Raw genomic sequence first — 19926 nt, 5'->3', positions numbered from 1 at the left:
GGCATCTGCTAAATAAACTAATAATAATATCTAAAATAGAGAGCTCAATTGGAATGAAAACCAGCAGACACAGGGGGTCCCAGGACTGGGGTTGAGAAGCTGTGCTCTAGATGCAAGCACTCTGAGTACCACTCACAGCCACCACAAACCTGCAGGGGTGGATGAATACTTCTGTAGATATAAACACTGTATATTGACATTTTAAAAATATGAAACTGTGAACTTGAACAGGCTTTGAAATTTGGTTGATGTTTTTTTTAAATGGGAGTGACTATCCGGGATGGGCATGCCTTCACCCGTCACACACAGTATAGCATGTCAATTCTGAGCTGGCGTATTGCCACTGCGTTTCAGACCAGGGAGGAGAGCACTGCTTTGAATGGTAAAGTACTGACTTTCTTATAAAATGTATTTTGATGTATGTGTTTATATGCACACTGAGGACGTATCTAATGGAAATCAAGTCAAGTTTTTGTATGTGAACATATCTAGTTTGTATATGTTTAATATAAATTAAACCATTGCAACATACATGAAGGTCATTGTTATGTGGCGAACGTATTTCAGTTATTCATATTATAAGGGTTTGTTTTGTAGTTCTGTATTTTAGAATGGTTATATATGTGATGAAAATTCAGTAGAATCCCTATTAGACCAAGTTAGTGAAATAGTCTGAATGTGAGAGAGAGGCGGTGCTAATGTAGGGAGACCTGCAGAGTCTATACAACACAAACATGTAAAATGCATTTTAAACACACAGGAATATGAATATATTATCGATATGAGGGGTCTGTTTTGTATTTGATGTAGACCTCATTAATAAATAAAATATTCTTTACAAATATCATCAATAAACGTGGCTTGGGTCTCTATATGGAGCAGCTTACTGGATTATATTAGACTCCTTATAATCCTTCTGTTCGACCATCAAAGAGATCACTGAGTTAGTAAACTGCTCTGAATACAACAGAGGGCTGCTGCTAATGGAGGGAGACCTGCAGAGTGTTTGGTTTGGTGTGGAGGGGTGTGGGGGATTTTGGGTTGGCTCCCTGTCAGAAACACGTGGGGATGTGGCTGGGGTCGTCAGTTCGATACATAATTAATGATTAATTAACCACAGGTGCATAAAAAGGGTGCTCACACGGGTGTTAATGTGAGAGCTGGTGATGAAGGTGCAGGTGAAGTTGCAGGTGAAGGTGGTTATTGCTGGGCGGTGCTCTGCTGGTGTTCAGGGGAAACCGCAGGCTATCTAAAGGGTTTTTTGTTTTGTTTAAATGTTTGTTTTGGCCACCGTGCCTGTTTATTTTGTTCCAGTGTTTTTGCTTATTATTTTTGGTTCTTTGTTATTAAAAGCATGCATTAACATTTTGAACTGCAGCCTCTTGTCTCTGAGTCTCTCTCCCTGCCAGTAATAGCGTAGGCAGCGACGCTACCCTGTCACTGACCATCAAGAGGCTTCCTATACTTGCAGCCTGTAAGCTCTGGATTTGACTCCAGCACACTTTGCATAGCCCTGCTTCAACCTGGCTGCTAGGGAACCATTCAAATCTCTATGCATCAGTAAACAGGCACAAACAAATCAGATGTTTTCTCAATGCTGCGAAAGTGAAGCATTTAACACCTTCATTGCTGGGTCTTTAAGCAAATACAGCAGAAGCAATTCAATGATTATGTTTAATCTTTGACTAATGGAGGGAGACCTGCAGAGCGTCTCCCAATTGAAAGTGCTGACAGATCAGTCTTAGTGCTGAGCTGTTCAGTGTCTCTATGAAATACACTAGAAACCCAGTGGGTTCAATTCCAGCTGTCCTTATAGGTCGGTGCATTAGCCCCATTGGCCCAAACAAATCAGATGCTGCAAAAACTAAACTTTTTAACACCTTAGATGCAACTGAAGGATTATGTTTAGTGTTTTGAAAAAAGTGTTTTTGGTTTTAAAAGGTCTTCCTAGTACAAGTGATTTTATAAAATGCTGACCTGAAATTGATTGTTTTAGCACACTCTCCCATCCTTGTCTAGATGTTTAAAATGTGTTCGTCTGCAATCCAATACATTTATTAAAATGTTTTTGAACCTGAATGGGCCTTGTGATGGAGTGTGCGTTCCCAAGGAGACCAGAAACGCTGCATTTAAGCGCTCCTGTGAACTTATTTACAACATGTGTTTCTGCACAGAATGCTCTCTTCTCTACTCTGCACAGAACGCTCTCTTCTCTACTCCACAGAACGCTCTCTTCTCTACTCCACAGAACGCTCTCTTCTCTACTCCACAGAACGCTCTCTTCTCTACTCCACAGAACGCTCTCTACTCCACAGAACGCTCTCTTCTCTACTCCACAGAATGCTCTCTTCTCTACTCCACAGAATGCTCTCTTCTCTACTCCACAGAACGCTCTCTTCTCTACTCCACAGAACGCTCTCTTCTCTACTCCACAGAACACTCTCTTCTCTACTCCACAGAATGCTCTCTTCTCTACTCTCCACAGAACGCTCTCTTCTCTACTCTCCACAGAACGCTCTCTTCTCTACTCCACAGAACGCTCTCTTCTCTAGTCTGCACAGAACGCTCTCTTCTCTACTCCACAGAACGCTCTCTTCTCTACTCCACAGAACGCTCTCTTCTCTACTCCACAGAACGCTCTCTTCTCTACTCCACAGAACGCTCTCTTCTCTACTCCACAGAATGCTCTCTTCTCTACTCTCCACAGAACGCTCTCTTCTCTAGTCTACACAGAACGCTCTCTTCTCTACTCTCCACAGAACGCTCTCTTCTCTACTCTCCACAGAACGCTCTCTTCTCTACTCTCCACAGAACGCTCTCTTCTCTACTCCACAGAACGCTCTCTTCTCTACTCTGCACAGAACGCTCTCTACTCCACAGAACGCTCTCTTCTCTACTCTCCACAGAACGCTCTCTTCTCTAGTCTGCACAGAACGCTCTCTTCTCTACTCCACGGAACGCTCTCTTCTCTACTCCACAGAACGCTCTCTTCTCTACTCCACAGAACGCTCTCTTCTCTACTCCACAGAACGCTCTCTACTCCACAGAACGCTCTCTTCTCTACTCTCCACAGAACGCTCTCTTCTCTACTCCACAGAACGCTCTCTTCTCTACTCTCCACAGAACGCTCTCTTCTCTACTCTCCACAGAACGCTCTCTTCTCTACTCCACAGAACGCTCTCTTCTCTACTCCACAGAACGCTCTCTTCTCTACTCCACAGAACGCTCTCTTCTCTACTCTGCACAGAATGCTCTCTTCTCTACTCCACAGAATGCTCTCTTCTCTACTCTCCACAGAACGCTCTCTTCTCTAGTCTACACAGAACGCTCTCTTCTCTACTCTCCACAGAACGCTCTCTTCTCTACTCTCCACAGAACGCTCTCTTCTCTACTCTCCACAGAACGCTCTCTTCTCTACTCCACAGAACGCTCTCTTCTCTACTCTGCACAGAACGCTCTCTACTCCACAGAACGCTCTCTTCTCTACTCTCCACAGAACGCTCTCTACTCCACAGAACGCTCTCTTCTCTACTCTCCACAGAACGCTCTCTTCTCTACTCTCCACAGAACGCTCTCTTCTCTACTCCACAGAACGCTCTCTTCTCTACTCCACAGAACGCTCTCTTCTCTACTCTGCACAGAACGCTCTCTACTCCACAGAACGCTCTCTTCTCTACTCTCCACAGAATGCTCTCTTCTCTACTCTCCACAGAACGCTCTCTTCTCTACTCCACAGAACGCTCTCTTCTCTACTCTGCACAGAACGCTCTCTACTCCACAGAACGCTCTCTTCTCTACTCTCCACAGAACGCTCTCTACTCCACAGAACGCTCTCTTCTCTACTCTCCACAGAACGCTCTCTTCTCTACTCCACAGAACGCTCTCTTCTCTACTCCACAGAACGCTCTCTACTCCACAGAACGCTCTCTTCTCTACTCTCCACAGAACGCTCTCTTCTCTACTCCACAGAACGCTCTCTTCTCTACTCTCCACAGAACGCTCTCTTCTCTACTCTCCACAGAACGCTCTCTTCTCTACTCTCCACAGAACGCTCTCTACTCCACAGAACGCTCTCTTCTCTACTCTCCACAGAACGCTCTCTTCTCTACTCCACAGAACGCTCTCTTCTCTACTCCACAGAACGCTCTCTACTCTAGTCTGCACAGAATGCTCTCTTCTCTAGTCTGCACAATGCTTTGAGAAGCCCTTCCTCTGGCTGGGATTCCTCCTCGCACCAGGCTGGAGACGAGCCCCTCCAGGGTGTGTATTTGTTCTGATTAGTAATCACACTTCTCTGGGGTATTGCTTGTGGAATTGCTAATCCTATAGACACTGATGGGTTCACATTTCCGTGTTCCAGTGATATAGGTGTGCGTCTCTCCACTGCAGACCCTTCAGCGCATCACTCTGCATCACCCAGACCATCTCGACACCAAGGAGTCTGTCTGTCTGCTGGCCACTCTGCTTGACCGCTAGCTCGCTGGGATGGAGAAGAGACTGGTGGTCACCCTTCTGCTCGCAGGTAGGACCCTCCTCACACGGTAGACCTCTCTCTTACCTCTCTGGGTCTAGTTTAATTGTGGGTATCTGTGGCGGGTTGAGCTGTACTGTTCACCTCCGCTCCAATCAGACAGGCAAATCATACACCTGAAAATGTGTGTGTTTGAATGGAAGGCCTGACCTAATGCGGGATGCGGTCAGGTTTGATTGGATGGTTAATGGCAAGTTGAAACCTGGCCACATATTAAAAGCACAGACAGGTACTTGAGCTCTCGTGGGACCTGAAGTTGTTCTCCTCAAGGGGTTAAATTAGGATGATTTGCACATGAATTCAATAGGGATGATGTAGACATGAATTCAATAGGGATGGTGTAGACATGAATTCAATAGGGACGGTCTAGACATGAATTCAATAGGGACGGTCTAGACATGAATTCAATAGGGATGGTGTAGACATGAATTCAATAGGGACAGTCTAGACATGAATTCAATAGGGACGGTCTAGACATGAATTCAATAGGGACGGTCTAGACATGAATTCAATAGGGATGGTGTAGACATTAATTCAGTAGGGACGGTCTAGACATTAATTCAATAGACATGGTGTAGTCCTTAATTCAATAAGGATGGTCTAGACATGAATTCAATATGGATGGTCTAGACATGAATTCAATAGGGATGGTCTAGACATTAATTCAATAGGGACGGTCTAGACATGAATTCAATAGGGACAGTCTAGACATGAATTCAATAGGGATGGTGTAGACATTAATTCAATAGGGACGGTCTAGACATGAATTCAATAGGGACGGTCTAGACATGAATTCAATAGGGATGGTCTATACATGAATTCAATAGGGATGGTGTAGACATTAATTCAGTAGGGACGGTCTAGACATTAATTCAATAGACATGGTGTAGTCCTTAATTCAATAAGGATGGTCTAGACATGAATTCAATATGGATGGTCTAGACATGAATTCAATAGGGATGGTCTAGACATTAATTCAATAGGGACGGTCTAGACATGAATTCAATAGGGATGGTCTAGACATTAATTCAATAGGGACGGTCTAGACATGAATTAGGGACAATATTAATAGAGTTTTATTTATCTGTGAAATAATGAGTGACCTTTATTCATTTCAAACGACTCACTTTCTCAGGGCATCTCTAATCAGTTCAGCAAAAAAAATAATTGGTTTGTTTTAATCTTTCAGGGCTCTGTGCAGCTGCTTCCTGCCAGACCAGAAAATACCATTTAGTGCAAACTAACAAGAACTGGACTGAGGCAAGGAGCTACTGCAGAGAGAAGCACACTGACCTGGTGACTGTGCACAGCCTGGAAGAACAGCAGAAGCTTCGGGATATTGTGAGGAATGAGGCCAGCGATTTCAAGAAGGAGACTAACAACCATTTCTGGATCGGGCTGTATCGGGACAGTGAGAACTGGCAGTGGTCCACTGGAGATGCGGTCAGCTACACTAACTGGACGGCTGGTACTGACACACACTTCTGTGCTACAGCCGATGCAGGAGGCAGCTGGGGCCAGTCAGTCTGCCATGATCAGAAACCTTTCATGTGCTACAACGGTATGATTTCTATCTGTGTTGAACCTATGCAAAGCCAAGGTCATGTTATTATTATTATTATTATTTATTTCTTAGCAGACACCCTTATCCAGGGCGACCTACAATTGTTACAAGATATCACATTATTTTTACATACAATTCCTCATTTATACAGTTAGGTTTTTACTGGAGCAATCTAGGTAAAGTACCTTGCTCAAGGGTACCAGTGTCCCCCACCTGGGATTGAACCCACGACCCTCCGGTCAAGAGTCCAGAGCCCTGACCACTACTCCACCCTGCTGCCCTTGTGACCGGTGCTTCAAGAGAGACATTGGGGGAGACAGCAGCTTACAGGCTAGCCCGCAGGCGCCCGGCCTGACCACAGGGGGCGCTAGTGCGCGGTGAGCTGAGGACACCCTGGCCGACCTAACCCTCCTTCCCCCCGGGCGATGCTCGGCCAATTGAGCGCCGCCCCCTGGGAGCTCCCGTCCACGGTCACTCCAGTGAGAGAAATCACAGTGTAGCTATCCTGCTTCTCCTCTCCTCCACAGCTCACAGCCTCTTTGATCTCTACAGAAACCAGCCACTCCAGTGAGAGAAATCACAGTGTAGCTATCCTGCTTCTCCTCTCCTCCACAGCTCACAGCCTCTTTCATCTTTACAGAAACCAGCAACATCACTGAGAGATACACCCTGATTAGCACACCGAAAACCTGGCCTGAAGCTCAGCAGTACTGTAGACAACACCACACCGACCTGGTCAGTATAAAGAGCGCCAGTGAAAATGAAGACATGAAGAAGAAAGCTCCGGCCAGTCCCTTCTGGATCGGCCTGTTCAATAACCCGTGGAAGTGGACTGACGGGGGGAACTCAACATTTCAAAACTGGGACATTGGGGAGCCAGACAATATGTTAGGCAATGAAAACTGTACAATGATGTACCACACCCAGGGCCAATGGAGGGATGCTCCTTGCAGCCAGCGGTATTTCTTCTTCTGCTATGAAGGTAAGGATCTCTGAGTCTGGGTTCTCTTTCAGGGCAGCTTTCAATCCCAGTTGTGGGGTATATCTTGAGGCTTTAGACAGTAGATTGGTGGTTGACCACAGCTTTGCAATTTCTTCGTTGTTATTTTTATTGTGGGGCCATTTATCTTGGTCTTGATCAACATTCATTATTTTGTTCTTGTCTTGGTAGGAACATTCAGCCGCTGTTCTGAATGCCATGGAAACGCAGTCTGCCAACCTTCTTCAAAACCTGTGCAGTGCGTCTGCGCTGAAGGGTTTGTGGGAGACGGCTTCTCCTGCTACAACAGGACTGAGTGCAATGAAACCACCAACTGCTGTCCTCATGGCTTCCAGTGGTCCAACGAACACGGGTGCACTGACATCGATGAATGCACGGCAGATGGGGACCTCAATGACTGCCCCCCGCAGTCCAGCTGTGTGAACACTATTGGATCCTTTCACTGTCTGTTAGATCATGTTTCTAAACGCAGTTCTCGGTCTGTATCATTCAGCTGTTTAAACCAGCCATGCCCCTCAGGCCAGGACTGCATTACAGATAGCTGTGCCGACCCTTGCCAACAATACAAAGTCCTGGATGAACCCTGGCGCTCCACTAATTTTCCAGTATCTTCATCGTCAGTTCCAAAATGCGATAGTGGTCTGAATGGATGGTATCGCTTTTTAGTGAATGATAGCGTGAGAATGCCGGAAGCGTGTGTTCCGGAATACAGCTGTGGGACTCACGCACCCATGTGGATCAGTGGTACTCACCCTCTGGAAACGGATGGAATAGTTAGTCGCCAGTCTTGTGGAAAGTGGAGTTCAAACTGCTGCTATTTTACAACCACAGTTCATATCAAGGCATGCCCAGGCAACTACCACGTTTACAGATTTCAAGGAACTCCTGTGTGCAGCCTAGTTTACTGCGCAGGTACAGTGATTCATATTGCTGCTACATTGCTTACAAATGCAAAATAACATTTGATCATGCTCTTTATTTTTAATTTGGTGGTTGACAGTTTTATTAAGGGGGGGGTGGAGTCTATATACTGAGTCACACACCCCTATTGGAACCTCTACTTAGCACAGCCCTCTCAAACGCACATTCTGGGTGTGTGAGGAAAGAGTCAGCTCAGCTCGATCAGTTTCCACGTGACGGCAATCTGTGCTCGCTGATGATCCTCCCTTTGATTGGTTCAGTTACTAAACACGCCTCTTGGGTGTGAGGTTTGCATTAAAGTACTTGTTTTCTTACAGAATCAAATCCCACAACCAAAGCACCGGAAACTACTGCAGAACTATCAACTGAAACCACAGAACGACCAACTGAAACCACAGAACGACCGACTGAAACCACAGAACGACCAACTGAAACCACAGAACGACCAACTGAAACCACAGAACGACCGACTGAAACCACAGAACGACCGACTGAAACCACAGAACGACCAACTGAAACCACAGAACGATCCACTGAAACCACAGAACGATCCACTGAAACCACAGAACGACCAACTGAAACCACAGAACGACCAACTGAAACCACAGAACGACCAACTGAAACCACAGAACGACCGACTGAAACCACAGAACGACCAACTGAAACCCAGACCTCTCCAGGATCAGGTATCATGTTTTTATAACTTTCTATAACTTCATGTAATATTATTATTATTATTATTATTATTTGTTTATTTAGCAGACACCTTTATCCAAGGCGACTTACAGAGACTAGGGTGCGTGAACTATGCATCAGCTGCAGAATCACTTACAACTACGTCTCGCCCGAAAGACGGAGCACAAAGAGGTTCAGTGACTTGCTCAGGGTTACACAATGAGTCAGTGTCTGATGTGGCCGTTTCTTTAACCACTGGACCACACAGCCTCCTGATAATTTACATACCGCAAGGTATCAGCCGCTAGGAGGAGATCCATTACACGTGGCACTGAATTCACTTCACAGGGCAAAGTGTAATGTGCCCGTTTTCACCAACGCAGCCTCCATCAGAATTGGGCTCTCTGGGTAATGTCCCCACTATACTAGTGGCAGCTACACTTAGAAATCTGTTGAGAGTGTGTCTTGTGCAGAAATACACACCATGAATATGATTCTTAACATACACTGCCTGACCTTACAAGTAACATACTTTAAATATGTAAGCAGCTAAGTTTGAATTTTTGATTCTTCTGGCACAGGAACGGCGAAGGAATCCTGTTTTTGAAATCGATCAAACCAGAAGGCAAGCCGTAGATATTGCACAGTTAGAAAGAAGGCCTTCAGGGACTTCTCAAGCAGTCTCTTTACATGCAGAGTTCTTTTTGTAATAACGTGGCTTCTAATCTCTTTAATGCTGTCGCACGGCTTCCACTTATTTGAAGACTTCGGTCTCTCTGCATCTTTTAACTTGGTGGGTCTTGCATACAAAGAATGCCAGAGACCGCACTTCGATTAGACATAGTCCTGAGAGATTTAGAAGAGAAATGACATTTTAAAAAAGGACCAAGTTGATGTAGAAGTGAAGGCATGATTGGGGAAGAACCTGGCCCTGAGTTTCAAACATAAATCCAATCTTGACCTGATTTCACTTTGATTTATTTACAGAATCAAGTCCCGCAGCCAAAGCTCCAGGAACTACAAAACCATCGACTGGAACCCAGACCTCTCCTGAACCAGGTATGCTGTTGTGTTGAAATCCGACCAGAACATTTCACAGGTACAAGCCAGCCACGTTAGAGTAAGAGCATGAGCTGGATAAAGATGTGATGTCAGTTCAGTGGGATCTGGAGCTCACTGCAGTGTGGGCAGTTTGCAGTTAGTGTCTGTGGTGTTTATAATCAGAGTGAATGGTTCTGTCTGTATAGAGTCACAGTAGCCTGTCTGCACCCTTTCTAACCCATGCTGTGTCAATTGCTCTGTTTCTCCGCACAGGAAAACGCAGGCAGGTGGTGAGGATTGAGATAAATGCAGCAGAGGGATTGGACCCTGAAGACCCAAAGATCAGAGATGCCATTTTAGCTCAGGTAGTGTACACTGGGGCTTCCACAGTGCTGTTGGGTGTCTCTGTGTGTCTCTTCACTTTGACAGTTCCCACACGCTCTCTGGACAGGAGCTCCTTAAAGAGGAGTTATTATCTTGAGAAAAAATTGAAATACGAGATAGCACGTACTTTACCATGTAACTCCAGTAGACAGATCAATGACCAAATTGTTCAAATTCCTTCAGATTGCCATCAAACAGTTTTATTTTTAATTAGCAGGCGTGCCAGGTGTCATTTTCAGCATCCTTAGACAGAACAAGGCATGGTTTTCCCAGCACTGAAATGCGTGCAGCTCTCCTGAGATGAGCTTTACTGGGTTTGTAATGAAGGACTGAGAGCCTGGCTGCTCTGAATGGCCTCATGTGGTTCCCAGCTCTCCTCCTGTTCCTGTGTTCTTGTAACATGGAGTCTGGTGCTCGTTTCAGCTTCAAGAGCGCTTACCCAAAGGCATGACGCTGCGCTGGAGAAAGAAAGACGGGAAGATTTTCCACAAGCAGGAAGAGGAGGAGGAGGAGGAGGAGACGGAGACGTGCTCCAAACCCTGAGATAGCACAGCCTGGCCAGCACCCCAAATTCACTGACCTGCTTTTAGATTATTAACCTTGCTTTTAAAGGGATATTTTACATCTGCATTGTCTGAGTGATTCATTTCTTATAGCTGTTTAATATGACTTTAGTGTTCTCTACCGGTGTCTATTTCAATTACTGCTCAGATGCATCCAGAACTATCAAACCTTCAACGGTGCTGAATTTAGAATGGCTGAAATGAAACCAAATTGAGCGACAACAGATCTGAAGAAGTCTTTCTCGGTGTCTTCAAAATGCGAAACTCGCGTCGCGGCATTAGACATGACAGATGCGCACCCCCTAGTGGTCATTTCAAACAACTGCAACATTAATTCATTCGCCTTTCAAGAGTCTTATCATGAGCAGCAGCCTCTGTGGTTGAAAAAGGACATCAGTTCAGTAAGTCTGGTAAAGAACGATCTAAGCAGAAATAGCAAAAGAGGATTTTACAAAACGGACGGAATAGGGTATAAAAGTGTCCCTTTAAATTATTATTATTATTATTATTATTATTATTATTATTATTATTATTATTATTATTATTATTATTATTATTATTAGTACAGTCGGCGCCGACTATAATCGCGATACTGATAATACTGATAATGCTATTCATGTCGTTTAATTGGGACTTCGCTTCGTTTAATTAGGATACGGTATTTTCAAATGATAAACGGAGATCGCTTTTCAGAGCAAGGCAGGTTCGCGTCCTACGCGTGTACGTGATTACGCTGCGACTTGAGTAAGTTGCGTCGAGCTCTCGAAGGAGCTGCCGGAGCCTCCTGTGGTCTCTCAGGCTGCTGTTGCAAAGAGATTTGATGCATCACAAAATCGCAGGTGCCTCGCCTTGTGAGAAGATTTAATTATTTCATTTAAGGTAGAAATACATTTTAAAAAAGTAGCGATTAATTGTGTTTAGGAATAAAAAAATAATAATTAAAAAAAACATTGAATTATTACAGGGCTGGGAATCAGACTCCTATCGCACAGCAGTGTGATCCAGTCCAGGTTTTACTGCTACCAGCTTGATCAGCCCCCAGTGTGTCTAGCTAACAAGCTCAGGGTGTGTCTGATTATTAAACTCCCAGTGAAACCAGGACTGGATCACACTGCTGTGGAATAGGAGTCTGATTCCCAGCCCTGTGATTATTATTATTATTATTATTATTATTATTATTATTATTATTATTATTATTACAGGGCTGGGAATCAGACTCCTATCGCACAACAGTGTGATCCAGTCCAGGTTTTACTGCTACCAGCTTGATCAGTCCCCAGTGTGTCTAGCTAACAAGCTCAGGGTGTGTCTGATTATTAAAAACCAGGACTGGATCACACTTCTGTGGAATAGGAGTCTGATTCCCAGCCCTGTGATTATTATTATTATTATTATTATTATTATTATTATTATTATTATTACAGGGCTGGGAATCAGACTCCTATCGCACAGCAGTGTGATCCAGTCCAGGTTTTACTGCTACCAGCTTGATCAGCCCCCAGTGTGTCTAGCTAACAAGCTCAGGGTGTGTCTGATTATTAAACTCACAGTGAAACCAGGACTGGATCACACTGCTGTGCAACAGGAGTCTGATTCACAGCCCTGTGATTATTATTATTATTATTATTATTATTATTATTATTATTATTATTATTATTATTATTATTATTAATCATATACAGTTATTTTAGTTTGAAGGTCTAGTGTGGTCAGACTGATCTCAGTGCATGTTTCGGGAGATGGATTATTGTTAAGAATATTTATATCACATTTTATTCCAAGGGAGTCGTGGTGTGTCGTTCGTCTCTTATTTCATTAGAGGTGTTGCCTCGAGCAATTTGAGGGGCAACAGTCTTAGGAAACATTTGATTGGTGTGTTTTAATCAGGCAATAGAACCCGAAGGAGAGGGCTTTATCGTGGGGTAAGCCCCGCCTCGTGGCGTGAAATGTCCTGAGCAGAAAGCGAGGGCGACTCACACATAACGAGAAGGAAAACGTTTAAATAACGACAATTATTTTAAACGGTACATTTAAACAGCATCTTAGAGAGGTTTACAAGACATGGCTATTGTGGAATACAATATAATGAGAGCGCAAACACATCATACAGCAGGTTAATAGGGTAGAAATATACTTGCATTATTTATTAAATTAATGTCAACCAAGTAATCTCATTATTATTATTATTATTATTATTATTATTATTATTATTATTATTATTATTATTATTATTATTATTATTAATAATAATAATAATAATAATAATAATAATAATTGTTCATTTATGTTTTTTGGACCTGCTGTTAGTCATATTATGTTATTAGTGGTTTATTATAGAAATTAATAAAATACGTTTGATCAGAAAACTTGTTTCTGTTCGTTTTTTCCCCACATGTTTTTTTTTTCTTAGTGATCTAATTAGAATCAGAATTATTTGCGAATATTGAATCGAAAGTGATAAAGGCTCTTCCTTCTGATTGCGTAATACTTTTTCAATTCAGCATTGTACTCCAGATACTTTAGACTATTTATCTGGTTGGATAGTGATTACTTGAGCTAAATACATATATTGTATCTGTATTTATTATAAGCAGGTTTTCTCTCTCTATCTATCTATCTATCTATCTATCAAATTCAAATTCAAATTCAAATTCAAAAATGCTTTATTGGCATGACGAGAGCGCTCAGGTATTGCCAAAGCTTTTATAATACAAAACAGAAATAATAAAACGGAAATACAATTACAGAACATAACAAACACAAAAAACCATTGTTCCCTTCCCTTTGAACGATATAACTCCCTCCCTCCCTCCCTCCTCATCACCAGTACCCCCTGGTCGTGTATGCAGGGTGTCACACACTGTCCCTCAGGTTGTGGCAGGCAGACACATACTGTGCTGCTAGATTTGCAGTTCGCTCCTCCTCTCCTAGAAGGATGGGGATTTTACTCGAAATGGAGAGGAGGTTAAACTCTGCCATTTGTTTTTTGAATTGGGGGATATATCTCTCCCGTATCTCTGTGTATTTTGAGCAGGACAACAGGAAGTGCATTTCTGTCTCTACCTCTCCCAGATCACAGTGACCGCACAGCCTTTTTTCTTTGGCAATCCAGGTTTTTTTGTGCCGGCCAGTTTCGATGGCCAGGCTGTGGTCACTGAGTCTGTACTTGGTCAGGATCTGTCTATGTTTTGTGTTTTTGACCCTGACCAGATATTCTGCCAGGGTAAATTCTTTTTTTAGGGCCAGATAGCATTGTAATTTATTGTGTGATTCGATTTCGTTATTCCAGTGTACTTTATAATTGTTTTCCAGATTTAGATTAATTTGTTTCATTTTTTGTGCTGGGAGTTTTTTGTTGGTGGTGTTCTGAAGCTCGCTGGTATTAATTTGACTTATTTGGCTGAGCTTCAGTACCATTCTACTGAGGGGATTCTCTTGTGGGGGCTGTGAGCAGCTCCGCAGTGCAGTGTGGTGGTAGGACTGCGGATCAGCCTGCTGTAGATGGACCCAGTAGTTGAGCGCTCGTTTCTGTATGGAGTGGAGTAAGGGGAACCGGCCCAATTCAGCCCTGCAAGCACTATTGGCTGCACTCCTGTGAACCTGCAGGAGGTGTTTACAGAATTCCAGATGGAAATTCTCTATGGGGCTTTGATCCCATTTTTTATAATCAGGGTTCATAAGGGGACCCCATACTTCACTACCATACAGAAGGATTGGCTTTATTATGCTGTCGAAAATTTTTAGCCAAATTTTTATTGGTGGTTTAATTTTGTATAGCCGATTCTTTATTGCATAAAAAGCCCTGCGCGCTTTATCTCTTAATGCATTTATAGCCAGGTTGAAGTTCCCAGACGCACTGATTTTTAGACCCAGGTAATTGTAGCTGGTGCTATGCTCCAAGGTGTTGTTTCCCAGGGTGAAGTGGTACCTGTTTCCCTGAGATCTGGCTTTCTTCTGGAATACCATAACTCTGGTCTTGTCCAGGTTTACTGTCAGTGCCCATTTCTGACAGTACTGCTCCAGCAGTGCTAGGCTCTGCTGCAACCCCTGTTCAGTGGGTGACAGCAGGACCAGGTCATCTGCATAGAGCAGGAATTTGATTTCTTTGTCGAGTAGAGTGATGCCAGGGGCTGCAGACTGTTCCAGCACCGTAGCCAACTCGTTGATGTAGATGTTGAACAGTGTTGGGCTCAGACTGCAGCCCTGTCTCACTCCACGCCCTTGGGTGAAAAACCCTGTTCTTTGGTTTCCAATTTTCACACCACACTTATTCTCTGTATACATTGACTTAATGATGTCATAAATTTTACCCCCTACACCGCTCTCAAGAATTCTAAGGAATAGACCTGGATGCCAAATTGAGTCGAATGCTTTTTTAAAATCTATAAAACAAGCAAAGATTTTTCCTTTATTTTTTTGGTGCACATGTTTGTTTATTAGGGTGTGTAGGGTGTAAACATGGTCAGAGGTGCGGTAATTTGGCAGAAATCCAATCTGACTCTTACTCAAGACATTGTGTTCGGTAAGGAAGGCCAGTATCCGGGCATTAATGATACTGCAGAACACCTTCCCCAGATTACTGCTCACACATATGCCTCGGTAATTATTGGGGTCGAATTTGTCTCCACTTTTATGAATTGGTGTTATTAGCCCTTGGTTCCAGATGTCAGGGAAACAGCCCGCAGCCAGGATGAGGTTGAATACTTTGAGCAGGGCCTCCTGCATCCTGGGGCTGCTGTGTTTCAGCATCTCGTTTATGATGCTGTCGGGCCCGCAGGCTTTCCTGGGCTTGAGGGCTTGGAGCTTTTCTTTTAGCTCTGGTCCTGTTATTGGGAAGTCCAGTGGGTTCTGATTGTCCTTGATTTTGGTTTCCAATTTGTTTAGTTTTTTTAATATTGAATTTTGGTCTGGATTTAATTCGTTTTCGTCTAATTCTTGATAAAGTTTATCAAAGTAATTTTTCCAAATGTTACCATTTTTGATTGCCAATTCGTGACTAGTTTTTGATGTGTTTAATTTGTTCCATAGTTCCCAAAAGGAATTTTGCTCTATGGATTCTTCAATTTGGGATAATTGTTTGGACACGTGTTCTTCTCTTTTCTTATTGAGAAGGTGTTTGTATTGTTTCAGAGCCTTGCAGTAGCTGAGTCTCAGTTCAATATTGTTTGGCTCTCTGTGTTTCTGGTTTGACAATTTTCTTAATTCTTTTCTGTTTGTTTTACATGTCAAACCATTTTTCATTTGATTTCTTTTTAGAATTAGTTTTTTTCTTGTTTGTTTTCTTGAGTTTTGATTTTGTTGCTGTTGTTTCGAATATAAAATTGATTTCTTTGATGGCCGAATTGATTCCATTTTTGTCTAATTTAAAAAATTTAGTTAGAAAGCTGTTTAGCATACTTTCTATTTCTGCACTATGAATTGTTTGTTTATATTCCTCAGCACTGCTTTGTGTCCACTTATAGGCTGGTTTAAGACCGTATAATTTGGCGGGTGGGGTCGGGTTTGAATTATTTAGTTTTGGATTCGTTTTTAGATACAGGACTGTTTGGCAGTGGTCTGATAGGGGGTTTTGTTGCCGGACTATAAATGCATTAATAGATTCTGGGTCCATGTCTGTGATAGCGTAGTCCACTACACTATTACCTAGAGCAGAGCTGTATGTATATCTGCCCTGAGAATCCCCTCTGATCCTGCCGTTAATGATGTACAGACCCAGGCCTTTACAGATATGCAGTACCTGCTTCCCACTCTTGTTCACCACACTGTCAAAACTATTCCTCTGTGTGGTGATGGGTGTGTGGTACAAAGAGGTCTGCTGTCCAATCACATGGCTGTTCCCCTCTGTGCTGATGTAGTCGACCTCTCTGCCGGTCCTGGCATTGAGATCTCCACACAGCAGCACAGAGCCCAGGGATTGGAAATGGCTAATTTCTGATTGTAAATTTTGGAAGCACCCCTCTCGGTGGTAGGGGGAGTCAATTGGTGGCATGTAAACTGCGCACAGGAATGTGTCAGATTGGGATTGGATGATTTTTTTTTCAATTTTGAGCCATAAATGTGTCTCTCCTCTTTTAATGGGAGAGACAGTGTTTTTAAGTTCCTCTTTGTACCACACAATGATGCCCCCCGAGTCCCTGCCACGTTTGATGTGGGGGTTCTTTAGGGAGGGGACTATCAGTTCCCTGTATCCATTGGGACAGTGTGTGGACACGTCCGCACGACTCCATGTTTCATGGAGGATTATTACCTCCATGTTATTTATACTATTTACAAAGTCTGGGTCTGTGCTCTTCATTCCAAAGGTTGAGGAGCACAGACCCTGGATATTCCAGCTACTTATTTTAAATGATGCAATTTTTGTTAACAAAAAATCTATGGTTTATAGTAGTAAAGAAATAAGAAGTGACAAAGTTTTACATTTTCATATTTAAATTTGGTTATGATTTATATATTTATACTATATTATTGTTATTTTCCTTAATTTTGTGGTATACAGGTGATACATTAGCTAATTAGCTTAGTGCAGATAAGGTTTAGGAGATGTCTTATCTCGTTCAGCTCCGTGCTGGCGGGGTTTCCTGGCATCTGTATTTATTATTATTATTATTATTATTATTATTATTATTATTATTATTATTATTATTATTATTATTTATTTCTTAGGAGACGCCCTTATCCAGGGCGATTTACAATCGTAAGCAAATACATTTCAAGTGTTACAGTACAAGTAATACAATAAGAGCAAGAAATACAATGACTTTGGTTCAAGCAAGTACGAGTGTGACAAAATACAATTCAATAATACATCAGATAACAGTGACAGTGATAGTTACATCAGGATACGATTAAATACAAAATACTACAGATTAAACACTTGGCAGATTACAGTACTCTGAAGTACAGGATTAAATGCAGTAAAATAGGGGGCAGATAAGAGCAAAATAAAGCACATTTACATGAAGGGCGATAGTGTCCCAGGGGAAAAACACTTATTATAAGCAGGTTATATATATATATATATATATATATATATATATATATATATATATATATATATATATATATATATATATATAATTGCATCTGTTTATTATAAGCAGGTTTTTAACTGTGTGAATGAAATCACAGCACAGGCAGGGCTTGAAGTTCACTTTTTAAGGCACTAGTGAGGGTTCGCTACCTGCCTGGAAAGTAGGTAGCAACATGATCTTATTCAGTCGTGCTTTATTCAACTAATTATAAAATCAATAATAATTACCTACTCTTTTAAATGGGCTAAATATCCCAAACGATCACATAGTATATTTAAATCATAAAGTATTTATTGAAACCACCACAACTAAGTAAACCTAGAAGTGTTTCTAAATTTAATTTTCTTGTTGTGCCAACAACTAAAACTCAAAAAAACGGTACTACTATTGTAGTTCAGGTAAAGTTTATTTGGCGATATCATTTTGTAGTTTCTTTGATTACACGATGTTAAATAAAATATCTAAATTATGTTTAATTTATTTATTCAATTATGTCTCAATCCTACAATTCTAGGTGATGGTAATCGTTTGGTCGTAGCTGTAGGTCCGTTCTCATGATCGGTTTAATTTCATCCACTTCCTCTGATCAGGCGTGCCAGATTTCTGACAGAAAAGTAGCGACCTCGTTCTTCAAAACAAGCCCAAAATAAGCGCACCCCATGTTAGAGTATGGGCGATTAACCCGCGACTCTCCAAAAAACAAGCCCAGTCCCGCTTATTATAAGCGGACCTGGCAATTCTGCTCTGATCAGTTAAAGCAATTAGCGAGGTCTGCTTGGTACGCTGCAGGATTAAATTACTACAGATTTGCACGGTTTTCTAGTCTGCGTTTTAGTTGATGTGAACAAAATCACTGGTACGATGCAATCTACCCTGGTTTTATATCTGTGCTTATTTTTAATTTTGGCATAAAATACCTTCCATAAAAGGATAGTAAAAATTATAGGACAATGATGTCATAGATGGGCGGAGCTAACATAGGGGTGAGTTTCCTGGAGCCCTGGAAGGAGATTCTTGTTCAGATTGCATATGGGAGTAGAAAGGCAGGAATGCATTGCGCAGGTATTTTGCAATGACTACTGGAGTGAAGCGAAGTTTGAAGAAAGGCTGCAGCAACTCTGCCGTGACTCTCGACAGTCAATGCAGAACACCTGCAAAATTAATTCTATGCGTTCTTCAATAAATCGCTATAAAAAAGGCGCTTTTAAGTTACATGCAGAATGGTTATATGGCATATCTGTTACAAGGGGATTGTAATGTGCATATGTACGTACTTTTATGTTGGTCATTTTGTAATGAAAGTTGAAACGTAAACCTCAGTTGACATTTTATCTTACAAAAACAGACTTTTCACACAGCACTGTCGCTGTATTCAGGTCTATATATAATTCTTAGTGCTGTATTTCTCTCCTCCACCAGGGGACAGCAGAATGTCACAGGTTTATAATGGTACAAGGCTGCTGTATTCAGGTCTATATAAATATATTTCTCAGTGCTGTATTTCTCTCCTCCACCAGGGGGCGGCAGAGTGTCACAGTTTTATAATGTTACAAGGCTGCTGTATTCAGGTCTATATAAATATATTTCTCAGTGCTGTATTTCTCTCCTCCACCAGGGGGCGGCAGAGTGCCACAGGTTTATAATGGTACAAGGCTGCTGTATTCAGGTCTATATAAATATCTTTCTCAGTGCTGTATTTCTCTCCTCCACCAGGGGGCGGGAGAGTGTCACAGGTTTATAATGGTACAACCCTAGTGTATTGAGGTCTACATATATGTTATTATTTATTTCTTAGCAGACGCCCTTATCCAGGGCGATTTACAATTGTTACAAGATATCACATTATTTTTACATAATTACGTTATTATTTTTACATACAATTACATTATTTTTTACACATTATTTTTACATACAATTCCCCATTTATACAGTTGGGTTTTTACTGGAGCAATCTAGGTAAAGTACCTTGCTCAAGGGTACAGCAGCAGTGTCCCCCACCTGGGATTGAACCCACGACCCTCCGGTCAAGAGTCCAGAGCCCTGACCACTACTCCACACTGCTGTCCTATTATTTGTTTATTTAGCAGACGCCTCTATCCAAGGCGACTTACAGAGACTAGGGTGTGTGAACTATGCATCAGCTGCAGAGTCACTTACAACTACGTCTCACCCGAAAGACGGAGCACAAGGAGGTTAAGTGACTCACTCAGGGTCAC

General features: G+C 42.3%; 1 protein-coding gene across 1 annotated transcript in view; it reads left to right on the top strand.

The window, feature by feature from the left end:
• LOC117407592 (macrophage mannose receptor 1-like) overlaps positions 1-10906 on the top strand; it is a 152175-nt gene extending 141269 nt beyond the window's left edge. The window contains exons 8-10 of the mRNA XM_059017514.1: positions 9679-9750; positions 10006-10097; positions 10540-10906. Of these exons, the coding sequence (XP_058873497.1) occupies positions 9679-9750; positions 10006-10097; positions 10540-10659 (284 nt within the window). The 3' untranslated portion in view covers positions 10660-10906. The remainder of the gene's footprint in view (positions 1-9678; positions 9751-10005; positions 10098-10539) is intronic.
• The last annotated feature ends 9020 nt before the right edge of the window (positions 10907-19926 follow it).

The sequence above is a fragment of the Acipenser ruthenus genome, chromosome 57 (genome assembly GCF_902713425.1).
Source record: "Acipenser ruthenus chromosome 57, fAciRut3.2 maternal haplotype, whole genome shotgun sequence".
Classification (NCBI taxonomy): Eukaryota; Metazoa; Chordata; class Actinopteri; order Acipenseriformes; family Acipenseridae; genus Acipenser; species Acipenser ruthenus.
The sequence above is the reverse complement of the archived record's forward strand: the minus strand, read 5'-3'. Positions and strand labels throughout refer to the sequence as shown.